Genomic DNA, 18,179 nt, shown 5'->3' on the forward strand with positions numbered 1-18,179 from the left:
AAAGCAACACATCATGACACAATGAAGTCAGGGAGACATCACCGATGGATATAGTTATAATGTATGCTTGGTCAAATGTCTATCAAAATTGATAGACATTAAATCGAAATTAAATCGAAAAATAAAAATGCCCATTCCCTTTTAAGTCTTAGTCTAATAATAATAATAATAATAACTTTGCCAGTGCTGGTAAGTGGTAATAATTCTGTGGTTTGTTCTAACAAGCCTCAATGGTGATGGACCAAATTAACAAATTAGGTGTCAAAATTATTTCCAGAGGTCTCCTTAAGAGCTTGTCATTAAATATACATGTCAAATACAAGCTATAACGTGGATAATACATGCTCAGAAAGCTTCAGTCCTTCTTAAAAACATGGCGCCGTGAGTTCACGTCTTATTTTGAAAAGTAGCGGAATTTTTGGGTAATGTTTCAACTACGGATGGTTTCATGTGTTACTTGCATGCAGGGGCTGGGAGGGACGGGAGGCAAAGAAAATGATCTTGTGGGGGGGGGAAAAATGCAGAAAGGGAGCGCTGAGGAGTCCCCCCTCCAGGCATCCGAACAAGTCTGGACTGTTCCTGCCGCAGTGCTCAGTCTGCGCTCAGCCGGGCAGCCTCGGGAGGCAGAAACACAACTAGTCTCCTGCAGGGATGCAGTGGTACAACTTCAGTTCCTGAGCTCCAGGGGCGTTGATTCATGCTTTTTTTTTTTCCCCGGGAAAACTTGACACAAGACACAGCGAAAGCTTCTGCGTGGCCAGACACCGCATGGAGAGTTAAGGCTGGAAATGCCACAGGTGGGAAAGTGAAAGGCCCCGGGTACGGAGCAGAGATCCGCAGGTAAGATGATGTGAGGGCATACTCTGGGCTCTAAGGGAGGATAGATTTGCAGTGAGCACCATCAGTGTGAGTTATGCACAGTTTGTAAAGTTCTTTTTTCAGTCTCACTTCAGGAAATATTTACTGATTTGCTACAAGAGTTTCACACTGCCTGTGGACTTGCAGCTAATATGACACTCCTTAGCCTCTTGCTTTCCCTACAGCGAAAGTCTTGATTTTGGACAAGACTGAACAGAACATCCATCACCTCATTCTCACCCGCTTTGAAATACTCATCTTCACAATGCCTCAGTTTACCTCAGATTATTCTGCTGTGAGGGTTTAGACTAAAATTAGCACTGTGTGAAATTTGAAATGAAAGCATAATCCCAAATATGTGTAAACAAAAAAACCTGTAATTAATCCCTTGCAAACATGCCGTATTGACCCCATCTGAACTCAGTTAGTGAGGGGCCATTACTACTTCTCTGCTTCCTCCTCTGTCTTTGTGTCTTAATTGGTTTCAATTGTCTGTTCCACTTCTAAAGGCATTTGTGTCTCTGGTGTGGTTTGGCTCACCCAACAGCCAAAAATCCCCAATTGCTGTGTCTGGATGATTTTCAAACCTTTACTAGGACTGTGGTGCTGATTAAACTGTTCCTCTCTGCCTCATCTTCTGTCCTCCTACTTTTTCTCTTATGTTTTCATTCCCTGCATTGTTGAAGCCATGCTTGGTGAAGTTTTAGACGTACCACTTTGGTATTGGATGGTCTGGACTGTCATCTATGGAGGACAGCTACCTGGTACTTTGTTTGATATATTTTCTCACACATTCACTTGGGATCTAGGAAGACCATATTATTATTAGATCTGCATCATTGTAATATTACAATTTTAAACAAAATTGTGGGCTACTAGTTCAGCATATCAATTATTAGGTTAATACATATTTAAACAGCTTTTGTTTGATACATTTTCTGACACATTCACTTGGGATCTAAATAGCTTTTATCTTTTATTTTATCTTTGTTCATCTTTGTCTTTGAATGAGACACATTGATGTATGTTGTTATCTCCCTGATTTATTCCAGCTGCCATTTGTTAATAGCAATGAAAGAATTGTGAAATGCTGAAATGAAAAGATAACATCAACCCTTCCTTTGAAACTTGTTGCAACAAGGGGTCATAGTAGAATTTGAAACGCTACTGTACTGTGTTTGGTTTGGATGAAGAGATGAACTGATAAATTGATTATTAGCAGATGTGTGTGACACCATAGCTGACCTGTGGCTAGACATCAAAAGTGACAGGGGAGAATCAATCCACCCTGCTTTTGACTCGCAGATAGCCTCGGAGCATTACTCTTCTGTCCTTGCTACAGATATCCTGTGTATACCAAACTGATGTGTGAGCAAATTTTCCTGGAAACTTCATTACGAACTTTTGTCCTCTGCATCCCTTTGTCCACTTGTGTCATGCTCTCTGGACTGATGTTATGCTGAGGGAGCTTGGCTCTTACACAATCCTGCACTCTGTCACATTGCAGTAGGCTGTGGCCCACCGCCCCCCTTGGAGAATGGCATTTCTATGAAAGTACAACTCAGTGATCCTGGCTGAGCTGAACTTTTAGAAAGCACAGCCCACCCTCAGTATATTTTTCTACAGAAGCTTTGGGATGAGTCTTACTATTTATTTCTGTCCCTGGAAAGTCCTTTTCCTCATGTATCAGTGCTGCTGCACTGGGTAAATTTCCCTATAAATTTCCTGATTGCTTCTTGTTCAAAGCAGCACTTAGCTACTGTGCCATTCAGCACAGGTCTTTAGTTTGATTCCCAGGTGGGCTATCGTGGGTGTGGTTGGACTCATGAGCCAGTTACTTCATCCGTGTAAAATTCCAGGTGTTGAGGCCACCCTTGGAATGAACTTTATATAGACACGATGATCATGCATGCATCTTGTGTGTGCTGTAATAATATAGTTTATTAGAGGAAATGGGTTACTCCTTCTCATGGCATATGATCTAGCAATTTAATTATTGAGACTTTATATATATAATAGCAGGATTGTAAGATAACATAAGATATTCCTTTATTTGTTCCACAGTGGGGAAATTTACAGTATTACATCAGCAAAAAAGGGCATCAATAAAAACTAAATTATGCACTTGGGCTTGTGGGTGTAGTGTGGGAGTGGCAGGAAGAGGAAGAAAGGAAGAGAAATCTACTTTTTGTAATGCTTTCAATTTTTACTGCCACTTTTTTTAGTCATCAGCTGTCATTTATTAACTTGTGTGGGAAGATATAATTACTCAGAACAGTCACCGGGTAAAGAAAGCGGTCTCAACACCTGGCTTATTTAATTAAACCAAAAATAAACAGTATTTTATTCAGTTCCATGCAGAGAAAAGATAATTAGCATGTAAGATGAGTGAACTGTCTGGTTTGTCAGGTGGTAATTGTACATAATTTCATTTTATAGGTGAAGTTTTAAAAGAAATACTTAGACTCCTGAAAGCGATAGGACAAGGAAAAGACATTTTCCTCTGTGCTTTATATACCATATCGCAGACTTACTCAGTAAACAATGTATGAAAGTAGTCATGTACAGTAGAGGGAAAGGCTCAAGGCCCAGGCATGTCAGCATGTTATATCTTGTTTATATAATCCATAGAAAAACCAAAGTGTGAAAAATTGTCCTTTATATCTTTGGGCTTTTTTTCCTGAGTAGCAAAACATGGTATGGCCTAATATTTAGAGAGCTTTAGAGATCCTTCAGGCATAATTCATTACATGCAGCGCTCCCTGTTGAGCAGGTGAACCTCTCCAGTCCACATGTCAAAATGCCCTTGGACATGATATTGAACCCTAAGTTCCTCTGGGTGTGCGTGTGTGTGTGTGTGAGTGATAGAGATGTACTGTGTACATCACAAGTTTTGTGAAGTGCTTTGAATGATTAGACATTTATAACATGACATGCAACAATGGCTCATGCACCTGAATGATTAGGCTTGATGAGGTGGACCACAACTCTTCCTTTAGAGGACACCAGTCCCAGTAAACATAAGACACTAAAACCGACCGTCAGCTTTAATGTAATTTTCTGTTTGCTGTGAGTGTCATTAAATCTGTCAGCAGGCAAGAAATGCATCTGTTTGTGTCATGTGGGTTAGTTCTCACTGAGGTACACAGTCAGTCTGGTTCTGGTCAGTGTGCCACCAAATTTAAAGTGATGAAAGCACAATTTTAGATGAAATTGTTTACATTTCTATGCAAGCTCATAAAATTACTTTCATTCGTCGTTGTCCTGCTGCTCCCACTTATAGATTGGGTTGAATCATCTGATATGGTTTCTTGCTTCTTGCCCCTGACATTGTTAACACTCGCTCTACAGAGTAGATCAGAGGTTTTTTTTTTTTTTATTTAGAGCAACATCTGTTTTCAGTAGCCACTGTGTAGTATATCAACTCTGTGAAAAGATGAATGTAAATAGAGGTTGGAAAAAAATTGTTCCTCTTTCCTAATGGATTTTCTGGTCCTTACAAAACAGAGTTCAAAATTGTGTGTGTATATATACATATACATACTATTCAATGCTGTTGTGAGATGCTTCTTTTGTAGTGATCTCTGTTATTATGTAACAAAAGTGCTTTATTGTCAATGTATCTCTGACAATCCAATTGTTAATGCTGGTAAAATTGAGCTTTATAAGGTGACGCTTTTAAGGAAAGGCCATCAGAATTTTGATGCTGACTCTTGATGAACCTTTCCTGTTAAGAAACAATACAAATAGCATGGATTGGAGTAATCCAGACCATGTCTCAGATGAGTAAAGGCCTTCAGCGCCATGCTTATGATTTATGATTTAATATTTCTGCTGTAGTTTAGACTCCAATGTCAAGTTTTGGTCATAATGCTCATTTAACAATTATTTACACTGCTAACCCTGAAACGATAACATGCAAATGAAACTGGGACCTGATGCACGCTGTCTGCCAGGATTACAGGGATGCATGGAGTTTAAGAGCAGGTACAGGCAAGAACAATGGATAAAATTCTAAGACAACCTAGACGTGACAAATAAAGTTGAACATATGTTGAAGAGAAAATGATCGATGCAATAATGCTGAACAGGGAAGTTACAAAGCCCTGTGATAGCCTAGCAACCTGTCCACGGTGTACCTTGCCCTCACCTGGAACGCTGGCTGGGATTGGCTCGAGCACACCCATGGGCCTTATAGGTGGTAGAAAATGAGAAAAGATCAGGTAACCAGTATGAAGAGGACATTTGATGGGGATGATTACTTTATAGCTTAGGGATAGCATGGCAGTTTTATCCAACAAGTGATGGTACCAACACAGAGACTAACATGATATGGAGCCAAAAGGGAAGGATGAGGAGTATTAAACAAAGTATACCAAGTGTGTATATTCTTAGTCATTTTTGAATAAATTATTGGATCACTGATTTGTTGTATATTAATATTGTCTTCATAATTTTTTTGTCCAGGTTGTAAAGATGTGGAGCTGGCTTTTCGCTTTGACAGTCCTGCTGTCCTTCATGAAACAGACAGAGGCTCAGGGTAATAAAAAACAAGAAAGAAAAACTATATATATCTTCCATGAGATTCCGTATGTTTCTTTTTTTTTTTTACAGAAACTTTCACTATATGTGCTCACATGTATTCCGAATCACTTGTTTCCAGGCAGATGTAATAATGTGCAAGCAGCAGATATTGTTTTCCTGGTTGATGGGTCTTCCAGTATTGGCAGAGCTAACTTCCTGCAGGTGAAGGGTTTCATGTCTGGAATTGTCAAACCGTTTGCCAGCTCTGTTGGGGAGTCAGGAATACGGTTTGGGGCCATACAGTACAGTGACACCTCCAGGTAATTGCTAATATTAACATGAATCTAAGCACTCCAGATGCAGTAATGTTGCATAACAATTAATGCACTTTTTGGTTCCTCCTTTAATTTTTGCTTTTTCAGGGTTGAATTCACCTTTACAACGTACCTGAATGGCACAGAGCTGGTGAATGCCATAGAAAACCTAAACTATAAAGGTGGAAATACACGCACTGGTGCTGGTCTTAAGTTTGTCGCTGACAATTTCTTCAACCCTTCAACCAGTCGAGATGTCCCAAAGGTTTGAAAAGCAGCCATTCAATTCAATCGATTCAATTCAATCTGTCATAATTATATAACACTGCATTTATTTACCCCACCATTTATTCAGTTGCAAAATTTACACTTAATTCTTAACTTGCAGATTACTATCCTGATCACGGATGGAAAGTCACAGGACAGTGTCCAAGAACCTGCACAGAAGCTGCGTAGTCAAGACGTGCATGTTTTTGCTGTCGGTAGGCATTTCCTTGGCGGTTTCACCTCTTTTACTCTGAGTAGTTGAGAATAATTTTTAAACCTGTTTTGGAACTAATGCATATTTTTTACTTCTGTAATTTGCTTTAAGGCATAAAGAGTGCAGACAGGAATGAATTGGCTCAGATCTCCTCTCAACCCAGCAGTGATTTCACATCATTTGTTGGAGACTTCAAACTGTTGAACACACTTCTTCCTCTTGTGAGTCCAAGAATTTGTTCAAAAGCAGGCGGAGTCTATGCAAGTGATGGTATGTATGATTAACACGTACATGTGTGGTACTATTGACAGTCACGAATAAGAGTGGACTATTATCTTGAACTCTCCTCTCCTGTATCGTCCCCTCAGAGGCATTTTCTGGTCCATCCAACATTCAGTTTATTGGACAAGCAGCTGATTCACTCAGGTTTCGCTGGACTCCTGCAGGGGGGCCTGTGAGTGGCTATGTAGTTCAATATGTGCCTCTCTCTGGACTGGGTCAGCCTATTACTGCAGAATTGCGTCAGGTGAGTACCTGTATTGAATTAAATTGTGTTAACATATTCACATGACCTAAATTGAAGTAATTCATTGTGGTTTCAGGAGCCAAAAGCATTTCTATTTTGCGAGACATAACACCTGCCTTCAGGCTGAGTTTAGACTTGTCCAATGGGTGGATCTTCTTCATGTAAAGGCTGTAGAGATTAAAGTATGCCAGCGCAAAAGTGAAATTTCCCTTTGCATATCTTAGCAGATATGACGTTAGAAGAGTGGCAAAAACGTGCTTTAGGTATGTATTCTTGTAAAAGTGTCGTGTGTCTCTACCTGCAGGAGACTGTCTCGTCTAGCCAGAGGACTTTCACTGCACGAGAGCTGAGGTCAGGGACAGATTACCTGGTGACCGTCATTGCACAATATCCCAACAGTGTGGGAGACTCTTCTTCTGCCAAGCAACGAACCAGTGAGTAAAAATCAGAGTGAAAATACCAGCCAAACGTCAGGCATACTAGGCAAGCCCATTCATTTTGAACTTATCACAGGTATACACCGACAATGTCTTTTTCTTCTTTTTCTCTCTCCTCATAGGGTCTCTGCCGGGTGTCTCCAGTTTACGTCTGATCCAGGCTGGCTTTTTCTCTCTCAGTGTGGGATGGGATCAGCCTTCTTCACCTGTGCAGGGCTACAAACTCACCTATGGACTAAGAGGTCAGACATACATCTGTTTTTCTCTTTGTATGTGCCTCTCACATGGACTGGTGCGAAATATCAGACACATCCTCTTTGAAGAAAAAAATAGAGGATGATAAGAATCTCCAGTAGATAATAACAGTTAACTAGTTGGTGTCAAGTTGGAAACATTCTCTAAATGTTTCCAACTTGCCAAGGCTGAGTATGAGGTTATCTAACATCCTTACTCCCTCGGGCAGTAGCTGTCAGTTAAGGGCTTCTATGGCCCAGTCTTTACCTAAACTATCAAATACATTTTCATCACAGTTCATTTCAGTCTTGAAATTAGTTTCTCAGAGAAAAACTTTACTTGTGTTACAGATCATCAGTAATTCTGTCCGAAGATTTCTAGAGACAGGGTGTGGCATAGATCACAACATTGTCTAGCTCTCTTGCTGCTTATACTATGATTCAGGAAAGAAAAACAGTCCCTGAGGCTGCTATAAACCGTTACTCCCTCCAAACATGTAGCAGGAGTGCCAGTTTCACATGGAGCACCTCTTCTGTCTAGTTTGTCTTGCACGTGTTTGGGAGTGTGTTTTTAATGATTCATTCTGTAATGACATTTGTGAACTTTCTACCTGTATTTGTCTGCTGGCTTCAGTACATGTACTGCTTTTACTCTGCGCTTCAGTAAATATAAAATGCTTTGAAGGAAGAGAAAAACATCCCTATCTTTGCAGCTTGTTCTCAGTTATGATGTTGCTGATTGTTTTTGGTTGCAGTTGGTGTGCTAACTGGTCACCTGCATGCGCTATTTGTCTCTTTGTCCTGTATTTTGCGTGGTTGGAAGAGTAGGTCAGCCAGCAGATCGGATATTGGAGCAGTCTCTGTCTGCAGACTCCACATCTGTCACCTTGGAGTCACTTCAGCCTGATACAGAATATGTCATTAGTCTCTATCCTCTGTTCCCCCGAAATTCTGCATCTCCGTCCATCCTCAATGCTCGAACACGTGAGTCTGTCCAGTAGTCCTTTGGTACAAGTAGACTGAATGTTATGCAGTACTACCCTATTTTGTTAACGGTTTTATTAAATTAAGATAATTTTTAACAATGTCTGTGCGTTCATGTTTTTCTATGTGTTAGTGCGCCTTGAGGCGGTGAAGCAGTTAACAGTGGAGACAGAATCAGAGGGCAGTGTTCGTCTGCGTTGGAGAGGTGCCAGTGGTGCTCGGGCCTACCGTCTGGTCTGGGGACCATTTACCGGTCAGAACCAAGCAGCCAATATCAAACACACCAACAATTTAACCTACATTTATGACATGTATCTTCAAATCTGTTACTTGTGATTTTTACTTTTTTGTTCACCAAGGTCGGGATTTTGAGACTGCAGAAGTTGCTGGAGACAGTGAGTTTCACCTCCTGCCCAGACTTCAACCTGACACTGAGTACATCATCACAATCATCCCACTGTATGAAGGCAACACTGAGGGCCCTGGGGCCACTGCCAGGTTCAAGATAGGTAAGGTTGCATCCTTTAGTTCAGCACACCACCAAACATCTCTTGGACTTTTTTTTTTTCCTCTCTGTGCCCCCCTCTCCTTTCTCAAAACTCAATGTTACACACACCAAATACATCAACAGCAAAACAATACATAAAATGACTTACTATATTTGGATCCCCGTGTTTTAAATTAGCAACTGCAGTAAAAGAATGCTTCTTAAGTATGTGCTTTCCCCACTGTGTCCTGCCATGCACTGGAACAGGAAGTGGAGGGGAACAAAAAAAAAAAGGACAGGGATGGTGAACAGTCTTGCCTGCTGTTTGTGTCTCTTCCGAAAAAGAAACACATGTTACTGTTTAGTTCTGTTTAGGGAACATTTCTAGAACACCTACGCACTTATACACAGACACACGCACACACACCATCTGTCTCTCATGAGTAATACCCATATGGTGTCACTTCAGTTGGACCAGTGTTATTTGAATGAAGGCTGAGTCCCTGCAGGGCCACTGCATTAAGAGAGCTGGTGGGAACTGAGGGTGAAACCCTTTGTATGCCCAAGTTCTGCTCTCAGGCAAGAGACATGTATATTATTTGTGACATGCTGTAAATCACAGTAACTTAAACTTTATATGAGCTTATTTCTCTCTTGTTTGTTAACATGTAAACCAATGGAGGTTTGTTGTGCCTGTGGTTTGTGATTTGGAAGTGTGTTCCCTTTTATTAGCAAATAATTTAATCTGTCATTGACTGAGATTCATCACAGGTCTCTGCCTTCACAGAATAATCTGAGTGTCTGAAGATAGAAGTTTAAGATAGCTTGTCCTTAAAACAACATCACCAACGCCCCACATGTGTTTTTATTGTCGCTCACTCTCTTTTTTCTGCAATTTGTAGTAAATCTGAGTATTTTTCTTATTTTTTTGTGTGTGGCTGAATCATTTTTGTTACACACAAATAAGATAATTGGCCTATATTGCAGTTAAAAGTTAGTTTAAAGATTAAGACTGGCAAAGCCAAGGTTTTTGTTTATTTGACAGTGATGTAATTTTTTTTTGTTTGTATAGAATGCTGAGAAAAAAGATGAACACTGACTTTTATATCTAAAATCTTTTTTTTTTTTTTATAGGAGAAGGTTTCATAAAAGTGGCAAACAAATTTTTCAGAAGTTTGTGGGTAAACAAATCTGTTGTGGGTATTCTTGGCAGTTTTGCTGTGAATTTTATAATCTTCACATCAATGTCAGAATTATCATGTAAAAGCCAGAATTAAGAAATGTCATGATATTTAATTTTGGCCATCCAGCCCTACATTGAAGGAATTTCTTCAAATTTCATGAACTGGCCAAAGGCCAAAGGTTAATGGGATCTCGCAAAACATTGCAAATTCATACACAATGTGTGCAGAAAATGCATTCAAACTAAAAAAGCTCATAGGATGAAATAATAACATGACATTTTATATCCAAATGGCCCAATACTAAGCAGGACCCAGAGGTCTATAGCTTTGTGTTTAGTCTTCTGCATTGTGACACTGACACTTTGTTTCTCACTGTTGTGTTTTACATTATGAGAGAGAAAGTGTTTTTCTTTTTTGTTTCATAGTCATTAGTTGCTTCTCTCAGAGAGAGCAAATATTTTAAGTGTACTACAGTACACCGGCAGGCTGAGGGCAGAAGTATGCTGACACAATAAAAAGTAATGATCTTAATGCCAGAACATCATAATCTATTAGTTTTTGCATTTCACAGGAAAGAATACCAAAGTGTTGGATAATTATATCTTATAATATTCTTCCTGGCTGCTATAGAAATAAATTTTGGATTTAAAAGTCTCTCAGATCAGCATTTACTTTTAGTAGTTATCCAATTTTGATGTTTCCGTATACAATTGTAGTAACTGTTATACAATTTTTCCCGTCAGTATTGTAACTGTCTCTCTGCAAAAATGATGGTATGGTGGCTTATAATGAAAAGAAGTGAGAATTTGTAGCTATTCTCTTGCAGCTAGAGTGAGTATATGAGAATGTGGGTATGGTTCAGTTCCTGTCACAATACCAGAAAGGGCTCATCATTTCCATTTTCTATGTAAAAATAGAAAATCAATTAATTTTCAGTTACATTTTTTTTGTTATACAGACCATCGTACAACTAAGATATTTTCTTTCTTTTTTTTTGATTTTTAATTAGAATTCAGAACACAGTCCATGGCTGGGATACGTGAGAGAGTGGCTCTTAGCAACAATTTGTCTGATTGGTTGTTCAGAGCCACAACTGTTACTTTGCTCAGTGAATCTAAATTGTATATCACTCTTTGCCTATGTGAATCTTAAGCATATATCTTAAGAGACATTTATAGTGATTTTGTTGTATTACACTAGGCTATGAAGATAACATTAGCCCTGTGATGCATGATAAAAAGATAACAAAAGTTTTCAGTTGATGAGCTGTGTATGTCTCTCACAGGTAAATGCACATTGTGTGTGAGTCAGCAGGTTGTGCTATAAATGTTTGTGTTACTTTCTGTGGATCACCAGTACCTTAAATTGCTCCCTTTCCTCTATTGTAGCATCTGGCCCCTGACTGCACATCTCCCGAAGATTATTTCAGTCCAAATTTGACCATAATTTAGCTGGTAACATCACATGCTGCTCACACACAGATCCTTAAATAGTATTCTATAATCAAGCAATGCCATGTGATATTAGATGTGTTTGACAGGCAGAACTTCAATGATGTGTTGACATTGGGATGCCTGTTTTGTGGTCTGAAATTTCTGTGACGTTTCATCTTTTCATTCGAAATTATCAGTGGTCTAAAACCTCTCCCTGCTAATCTGTCTCATGAACTATCGATCCATGTTGGCAAATCTCAATGCAACTGTGTGAACTGTGTGAAAGATCCTATACTGAAATAATTTTTTTCTTGAATAATTACACATAGTGTAGTAACCTTTTAGAAGCATTGAGAGACAGTACAGTATTTGTTTTTAACAAGAAAAGCTAAATCCATCTCTAACATTTTTATTGGATTGATGAGAACTGGGCTTTACTTAATATCAATATTACATAATTACAACATAAGACATCATATATTTTTCTCAGAGCAACAGGAGCAGCAGGTCCTCAGAGCAGCTACCACTGGCCCCTCCACTATCCGCCTCACCTGGAGACTAATTCAGTCCTCTCAAGGATATCGACTAGAGTGGAGAGAGGGGGAAGGTCAGATATGCTCAAATATTGTATTAAAACGACGCAGTAGTATTTTGATTTGAATTTGCTTTTACTAGCAGATGTTATTTGCCACTAAACTCCTTATGATTTACCAAAATATACACCAATATGTATCAGCCGCAACGTTCAGTTTTAAGTTACAAACAGTAGGAATTTTCCACATTGGCAGTCATCAAACTCCCATATACCTGAAGTTAAGTTAATATGAAGTCACTGAACTTTTATTTTTCATCCCCGCAGGAGGCGCTGTCCAGAGCCTCACCTTTCCTAGGGGCACAACCAGCTACGAGTTAGTAGGCCTCCGGCCTAACACAGAATATATTATCACCCTGTATACCCTGTTTGAAGGTCGTGAGGAGGCTACACCTGTTTCTACCTCATCCAGAGGTCAGGGACTCTGCCAGAGGGCTCTCTAAATTCTATATTAATTTTGGATTGATTTATGGCTCATAAATGTCACATGGTTGAATTCCCTTCAGTTCGAAATGTTTATAATATAAATATCTATAACTTAAAGTTTATTGGTACATGAATCCATTTTTCATGACTGGCTTTACTATCTGATGTTGCAGAGGAACAACCAGTAGGCAGAGTGTCCAACTTGAGAGTTGTGGAGTATCTTGGCAGTACGGTCAGACTTGGCTGGACAGGTGTAGCTGGGGCCACACAATACCGCATCAATATCCTGAACACAGAAGGTACACTGAGTGATTTTATTCAATATTATATAGTTTACATTAAATTATATTTCCTAATTATGAATGAAAACATGACTTTCGATGATGTACTCATCATTACTTAAATGTCAGTGGGATCTGCGGAAGTCCGGACTATCGCTGGCAACCAAACAACCCTTGACCTCAGAGATTTGACAGTTGGAGTGTCTTATGGTATTCGTGTCACAGCATTGGTGGGAGAAAACGAAGGAGGCCCAGTTACTGTCTACATCAAACCAGGTGAGTCAAGCAGTGACATCATTTTCTGTACATATGCATTTCCACTTATCTGTCAATTTCAACACCTGAAATCTTTAACAGTTTAATAGATATTGCTTTTTTTTAAACCCATGGATCTCCCATTCAAGGCAAGACCATCAAGCACATATGTCCAAATATCTGCAACTTTGAATGGATTTCCCGGTGCACAACATTGTTTGTTTGACTATTCATCCCTACAACAGTGTTGCTGTTGTAAAAATAGTCAGACATAAATTTTATTCACATAACGTGGCATTCTCTTAATTTCAGAGCAAAGTGTTGAAAGAGTGACTAACCTTAGAGTTACGAATGCAAACAGTCGGAGAATTCGAATTGCCTGGGCAGGTGTCACTGGAGCAACAGGGTACAGGATTACTTGGCGACAAGGCAACAGTAAGTGCTATGTCTTGTAAAGATTTTGTCTGTTTATGGTGTTTATAGGTTGAGGATTTGATTGATATTTTGGTTTTACTGCATGATCCTCAAAAAAAAGATAAAAGTAGACTTGCAAGACTTGCTGACTTTCATCTCTTTACTTTGCTTTGTTTTTGTTAGCTTGTTGCCAGGTTTTATGCGCAAAATATTATCTTCCCTAATGTTCTGTATTGCAGATGCTGAGCAGTTCCGTCTTCTAGCAGCCGAGTCCACAAGTTTCACTATAGATGGCCTGCAGCCCGACGAAGCGCTGGTCATTGGTGTTGCACCTGTTGTTGATCAACGTACTGGGGAGGTGGTCACACTGTCAGCTCGAACTAATCCCCACAGTGGATCAGTATCTGGACTTCGCATTGTTGATGTTACATCTCAGAGGATACGCATTGCATGGACACCTTCCCCAAGGGCAACTGGCTACAAGGTCACTTGGCGCAGTGATAATGGTCAGTAATGTTTAAATTGAGCATTTGACACCAGCCACCCAAATGAATACGGGGCAATGTAATTAAAAAAATTATACAAAATTATTATTAAAAGATCATCCTTCAGGTGGTATCCAACAGTCACATTCCTCTTTCCTCATATCTGTAGTTGAAGAAGCATGAAAATGCCTTGCCTTTTTTTTAAAATCTATACCGTGATTTGCCCGCCACAGGGGTGGAGACAGTTCGTAGGGTGGCAGCAGATATCTCTTCTTTCACCATTGATGAACTGCAGTCAGACTCAACATACAGGGTGCAAGTTTCTACGCTGAGTGGCTCTCGAGAGGGAAGCCCTTCTTTCCTGAGTATCAGAACAGGTATAACGCCGCAGATTATTTCTGGCGTTGTAGCCTTTTTTGGAGAAATTTAACAATAAGTAGGAGAGTAAACATAGGCGCTTCACACCTTCCTTGTCTCGCCTTGCAGAATCTGACCAGTCTGTAGTTGGAACTGTGACATCACTGCAAGTCCAGGAGGCCCGAGGGGAAGTTGTCCGAGTCAGTTGGGTTGGTGTGCAGGGAGCAACATCTTATCGTGTTTCTTGGAAGAGAACAGATGGTAGGTTAACTGTGATCTCACTCATTTTGTAGATCTTATTTTATTTTACTGTATTAATAAGATATTCTTCTTCAACAAATGTATTAATGTAAACAATGTTTCCTTCAATTGTGCCCTTGTAACCCTTTTTTTTTTACTACAGCCAGTCTGAGGTAAATTTCTCTCTGAGGTAACTGTATTCTTCTTTAGGTGGTGAAGAAAGAAGTCAGTTGGTGGGCGGAGATGTAACAGCAGTGGATTTAGAGAGACTAGACCCTGGAGCTCAGTATGAGGTGCAGGTCATGGCTTTAGTTCAAAACAGAGAAGGGGCCCCTGTGTCTGTCAGAGTCACCACACGTGAGTCCTGTCCTCCCATATGAAATGTATGTCAGTATCTTGAAATTTTGTACATTTGACAAATACTGCTCACAGGCAATGCCTCAAAAGCCTTCTTTAAGTAATGGCTTTTACAGTATTTAGTAGACATTTAAATGAACTGCACTTTGCACATTGAACATCACTTTGAAATTTCACATGTAATTGAGCATGTGAATACTGTCTGTTATTGTAATTTTTTTAATAAAACGTTTATCGCAAAAAAAAAAAAGCATTAAATGGAAAACCAAATGTATGTATTTCTGCATGTTTGCTAATTGTCCGTATCTGAATGTGCAGCTGATACCTCTACCCCTCTACGTACTACAACTTTACGAGTGTCAGAAGTTACCCGGAATTCTGCACGTCTGGACTGGATTCCACTACCAGGGGCCACAGAATATATTCTACGTTGGAGAGAGGAGACAGGTGAAACATGTGCTAATATTTTTTTTAATATTCCAAAATATATTCTCTACATTCAATCATTTTACTTTTCACATCAGGTATTGGTCGAGGCTCTTCAGTTACGCTCCCTGCTTCTTCAAGCTATTACCAGGTGACAGGGCTGCGTTTGGGCCAGCGATATCGTTTTAGTGTCCAGCCCTCCTTTGAAAATGGATTGGGAACAGAAATCTTTGCTGATGAACGCACTGGTAACACACCTGCACATGCCCTCTGTATGTATTTAATTTACTTTCTAGTACCTTAGTTATCTATACATACTGCTCAATCTGTAGTGTGTGGCGGTGGGCGTCTGGATGTGGTGTTTCTGGTGCCGGCATCTACCGATCGGTTTAACCTTGCAAGACCTTTGCGTGAACTTCTCACAAGTGCAGCAGGGTCACTCAATACCATTGGTGCCCGTGACTCTCAGGTACTTTTCTAGGCAAATAAATCTCAGATAAACAGATTATGTAGAATTACCAGGATTATATCTCACAGGATATGCTGGTATAATATTTTTGCTGTATACTGCCAGCATTTCATTGTACTCTGTCTATTTTAGGTGGGAGTTGTAGTATATGGGTATAGACCCAAAATATGGTTCCTGCTTAATCGCCATGGTAGCTCCGACACACTACTTCAAGAGATCCAGTCCACACCGTTTGATGAAAGCCCAGGGAATAACATTGGTTTGTTTGTTTTACTTTTTTTTTTTTCTTGTATTGTATTTCATCCCTGTTTTTCTATTGACCTTCCCTTCTTTATGTTTAACTGAGTTAATGGGTTAGCTGTTGTTATATTGTTTGTCTCCCTCTGCAGGCGAGGCGGTGACCTTCACCAGACAGTATCTTCTGACCCCATCAGCTGGGCGCAGACCAAGTGTCCCTGGTGCTGTTGTCCTCATCGCTGATAGAAAATCAGCTGACAACCTTACTCTTGCAGCCAACAGTCTTAGAGTTCCAGGTGTGATGAGCAGACAGCAGCTGTTCTGTAGTGTTATTGAAAATTAAACTTTGGCTTTGCTAATATCTAGTTGGATGTAATGACCTGCTTGTACCAGATCAGTGGGTTCGGGTTCACCACACAACTGCATGTACAGTTTTTCTATAAGATTCACCATATGGATTAAAACTACCCACAAAACAGCTGTATGTGTTTGCCAGGTGTCACAGTGTTAGCTGTGGGTATTGACCAGGCTGACACTGAGGAGTTACGCCGTGCTGTTACGGATGGAAGCACCCAGAATATCTTATATAGCCGTACTGCAGCACAGATGGACACAGTACATACTGACCTGGCAGACCTGCTCTGTGGAATTGCCAGAATACCAGAGGTGAGAAGGAACATGGAAAAAATGAAGTTGTGTTCACAGCGTTGCTTTTGTAGTGAAGCTAGTGGTAGTCAATTTTAAGTTGTTTGGTTGACCACAACCAAACAACACATTTTTCTAATATCATGACTTTCGATGAAGAATGTTTGGCTGTCTATTCCAGCAAAAGTGTTTTTGTTTTTTTTTTTTTTTACCTCGAAAGTTGCATGCAACTGAATTATTGTAATAAATTAGGATACAAGACCCCCTAAAAAAATTTTTTTTAATAGATTTGTTATATTTGTTCCTTTTATTAGGTAGCTCCAGGTCCAGACCATTGTACTGTTCAGTGCCCTCGGGTGAGTTATTTTTTTACACATTTGTGTTTTTCTTCAAATTATTTCTAAATAAATTTAATCTTTCACATTTCTTTCAGGGTGAGAAGGGAGATCGTGGAGAGAAGGTATTAATGCAGAAAGTTACAGTTTTGTTTTGTTTTGTTTTTTTTTTTTAAACCATTCCTCCTTTGTATATTTTAAGGTGCAAAGGTGTCATCTGTTGTTTGCCTCCACAGGGTGAGAGGGGCAGAAATGGTGCAGATGGACGCAAGGGAGAGCCTGTGAGTGATTAATTGACACTGAATGTGATCGTTCTTTGGATCAGTACGCTGATCTTTCATATAAATATTGTGACAATGTGTCCAATCTGACACGCATTATGTAGGGTCGTGATGGCTTTCCTGGGAGAGATGGCCCCAGAGGCCCTGAAGGACGCCCGGGTCCACCAGGCCAAACTGTCCCTATTGACAGCTTGGGGGGGAAAGGAGAGAAGGGGGAAAGAGTGAGTATGCCTCAGGCTGTGACAGCGTCATACAAACTTGTCCAGACAGAAAAAAAAATCTGAAATAACTTAGTTTTTTCTTTAGGGGTTTCCTGGTATTGATGGAAATCCAGGGTTGCCAGGACGACCAGGTGCCCCTGGTTCTGCAGGGGTTCCAGTGAGTTGAGCCAAAATACAAAATGAATACTTGCGTTCATATTGTCATATTAACAGTGTTTACAAACTAATGATGCTTCTGTGCTGCAGGGTTCGCAGGGCCTACCTGGCATCAGAGGAGACCGAGTGAGTAACTGCTTACCTGCAGAGCTGTCGGTGTATGAGTATGTGCATTGGTTCCTAATTTTTCTTTCCCTATATGTTTTAGGGTGAATCAGGTATAACAGGGCCACAAGGACCAAAAGGCGACAAAGGTGAAAGGGTGAGCTAAGTAATCATTTACAATGCATTTTTTTTTGTTTGTTTGTTCATGACAAGTTCATGACGGTCAGAAATGCAGTTTTGATTGTATTTTCATTATGCTTCAGGGTGAGCCAGCTATTTCTGGAGGAGGTCTTCCAGGGAGGAAGGGAGAACCAGGCATCCCAGGGATTCCAGTAAGAAAAACAAATTGGAAATTAAATGAAAAATTTTCTTAAATAACCATAATACAGATAATTAAAGTTGTAAATTTAGTGCCATTTGGTACCGTATCATGGTA

At 39.9% G+C, this 18,179-nt stretch overlaps 1 protein-coding gene across 1 annotated transcript in view; it reads left to right on the forward strand.

Moving 5' to 3' along the window:
* The first annotated feature begins 602 nt into the window (after positions 1–602).
* Positions 603–18,179, forward strand: part of col7a1 (collagen, type VII, alpha 1) — a 96,397-nt gene continuing 78,820 nt past the window's right edge. The window contains exons 1-35 of the mRNA XM_029501660.1: positions 603–840; positions 5,326–5,398; positions 5,522–5,702; positions 5,805–5,961; positions 6,085–6,178; positions 6,289–6,447; positions 6,546–6,703; positions 7,008–7,137; positions 7,263–7,382; positions 8,202–8,357; positions 8,491–8,610; positions 8,717–8,866; positions 11,952–12,068; positions 12,321–12,467; positions 12,653–12,778; positions 12,890–13,036; positions 13,328–13,450; positions 13,669–13,935; positions 14,148–14,291; positions 14,401–14,532; positions 14,722–14,868; positions 15,187–15,315; positions 15,393–15,542; positions 15,627–15,763; positions 15,896–16,022; positions 16,153–16,296; positions 16,497–16,666; positions 16,960–17,001; positions 17,079–17,105; positions 17,217–17,261; positions 17,366–17,482; positions 17,568–17,639; positions 17,729–17,764; positions 17,847–17,900; positions 18,007–18,075. Coding sequence (XP_029357520.1) covers positions 5,335–5,398; positions 5,522–5,702; positions 5,805–5,961; positions 6,085–6,178; positions 6,289–6,447; positions 6,546–6,703; positions 7,008–7,137; positions 7,263–7,382; positions 8,202–8,357; positions 8,491–8,610; positions 8,717–8,866; positions 11,952–12,068; positions 12,321–12,467; positions 12,653–12,778; positions 12,890–13,036; positions 13,328–13,450; positions 13,669–13,935; positions 14,148–14,291; positions 14,401–14,532; positions 14,722–14,868; positions 15,187–15,315; positions 15,393–15,542; positions 15,627–15,763; positions 15,896–16,022; positions 16,153–16,296; positions 16,497–16,666; positions 16,960–17,001; positions 17,079–17,105; positions 17,217–17,261; positions 17,366–17,482; positions 17,568–17,639; positions 17,729–17,764; positions 17,847–17,900; positions 18,007–18,075 — 4,158 coding nt within the window. The 5' untranslated portion in view covers positions 603–840; positions 5,326–5,334. The remainder of the gene's footprint in view (positions 841–5,325; positions 5,399–5,521; positions 5,703–5,804; positions 5,962–6,084; positions 6,179–6,288; positions 6,448–6,545; positions 6,704–7,007; positions 7,138–7,262; positions 7,383–8,201; positions 8,358–8,490; positions 8,611–8,716; positions 8,867–11,951; positions 12,069–12,320; positions 12,468–12,652; positions 12,779–12,889; positions 13,037–13,327; positions 13,451–13,668; positions 13,936–14,147; positions 14,292–14,400; positions 14,533–14,721; positions 14,869–15,186; positions 15,316–15,392; positions 15,543–15,626; positions 15,764–15,895; positions 16,023–16,152; positions 16,297–16,496; positions 16,667–16,959; positions 17,002–17,078; positions 17,106–17,216; positions 17,262–17,365; positions 17,483–17,567; positions 17,640–17,728; positions 17,765–17,846; positions 17,901–18,006; positions 18,076–18,179) is intronic.

This window comes from Echeneis naucrates, chromosome 5 (genome assembly GCF_900963305.1).
Source record: "Echeneis naucrates chromosome 5, fEcheNa1.1, whole genome shotgun sequence".
Taxonomy (NCBI): domain Eukaryota; kingdom Metazoa; phylum Chordata; class Actinopteri; order Carangiformes; family Echeneidae; genus Echeneis; species Echeneis naucrates.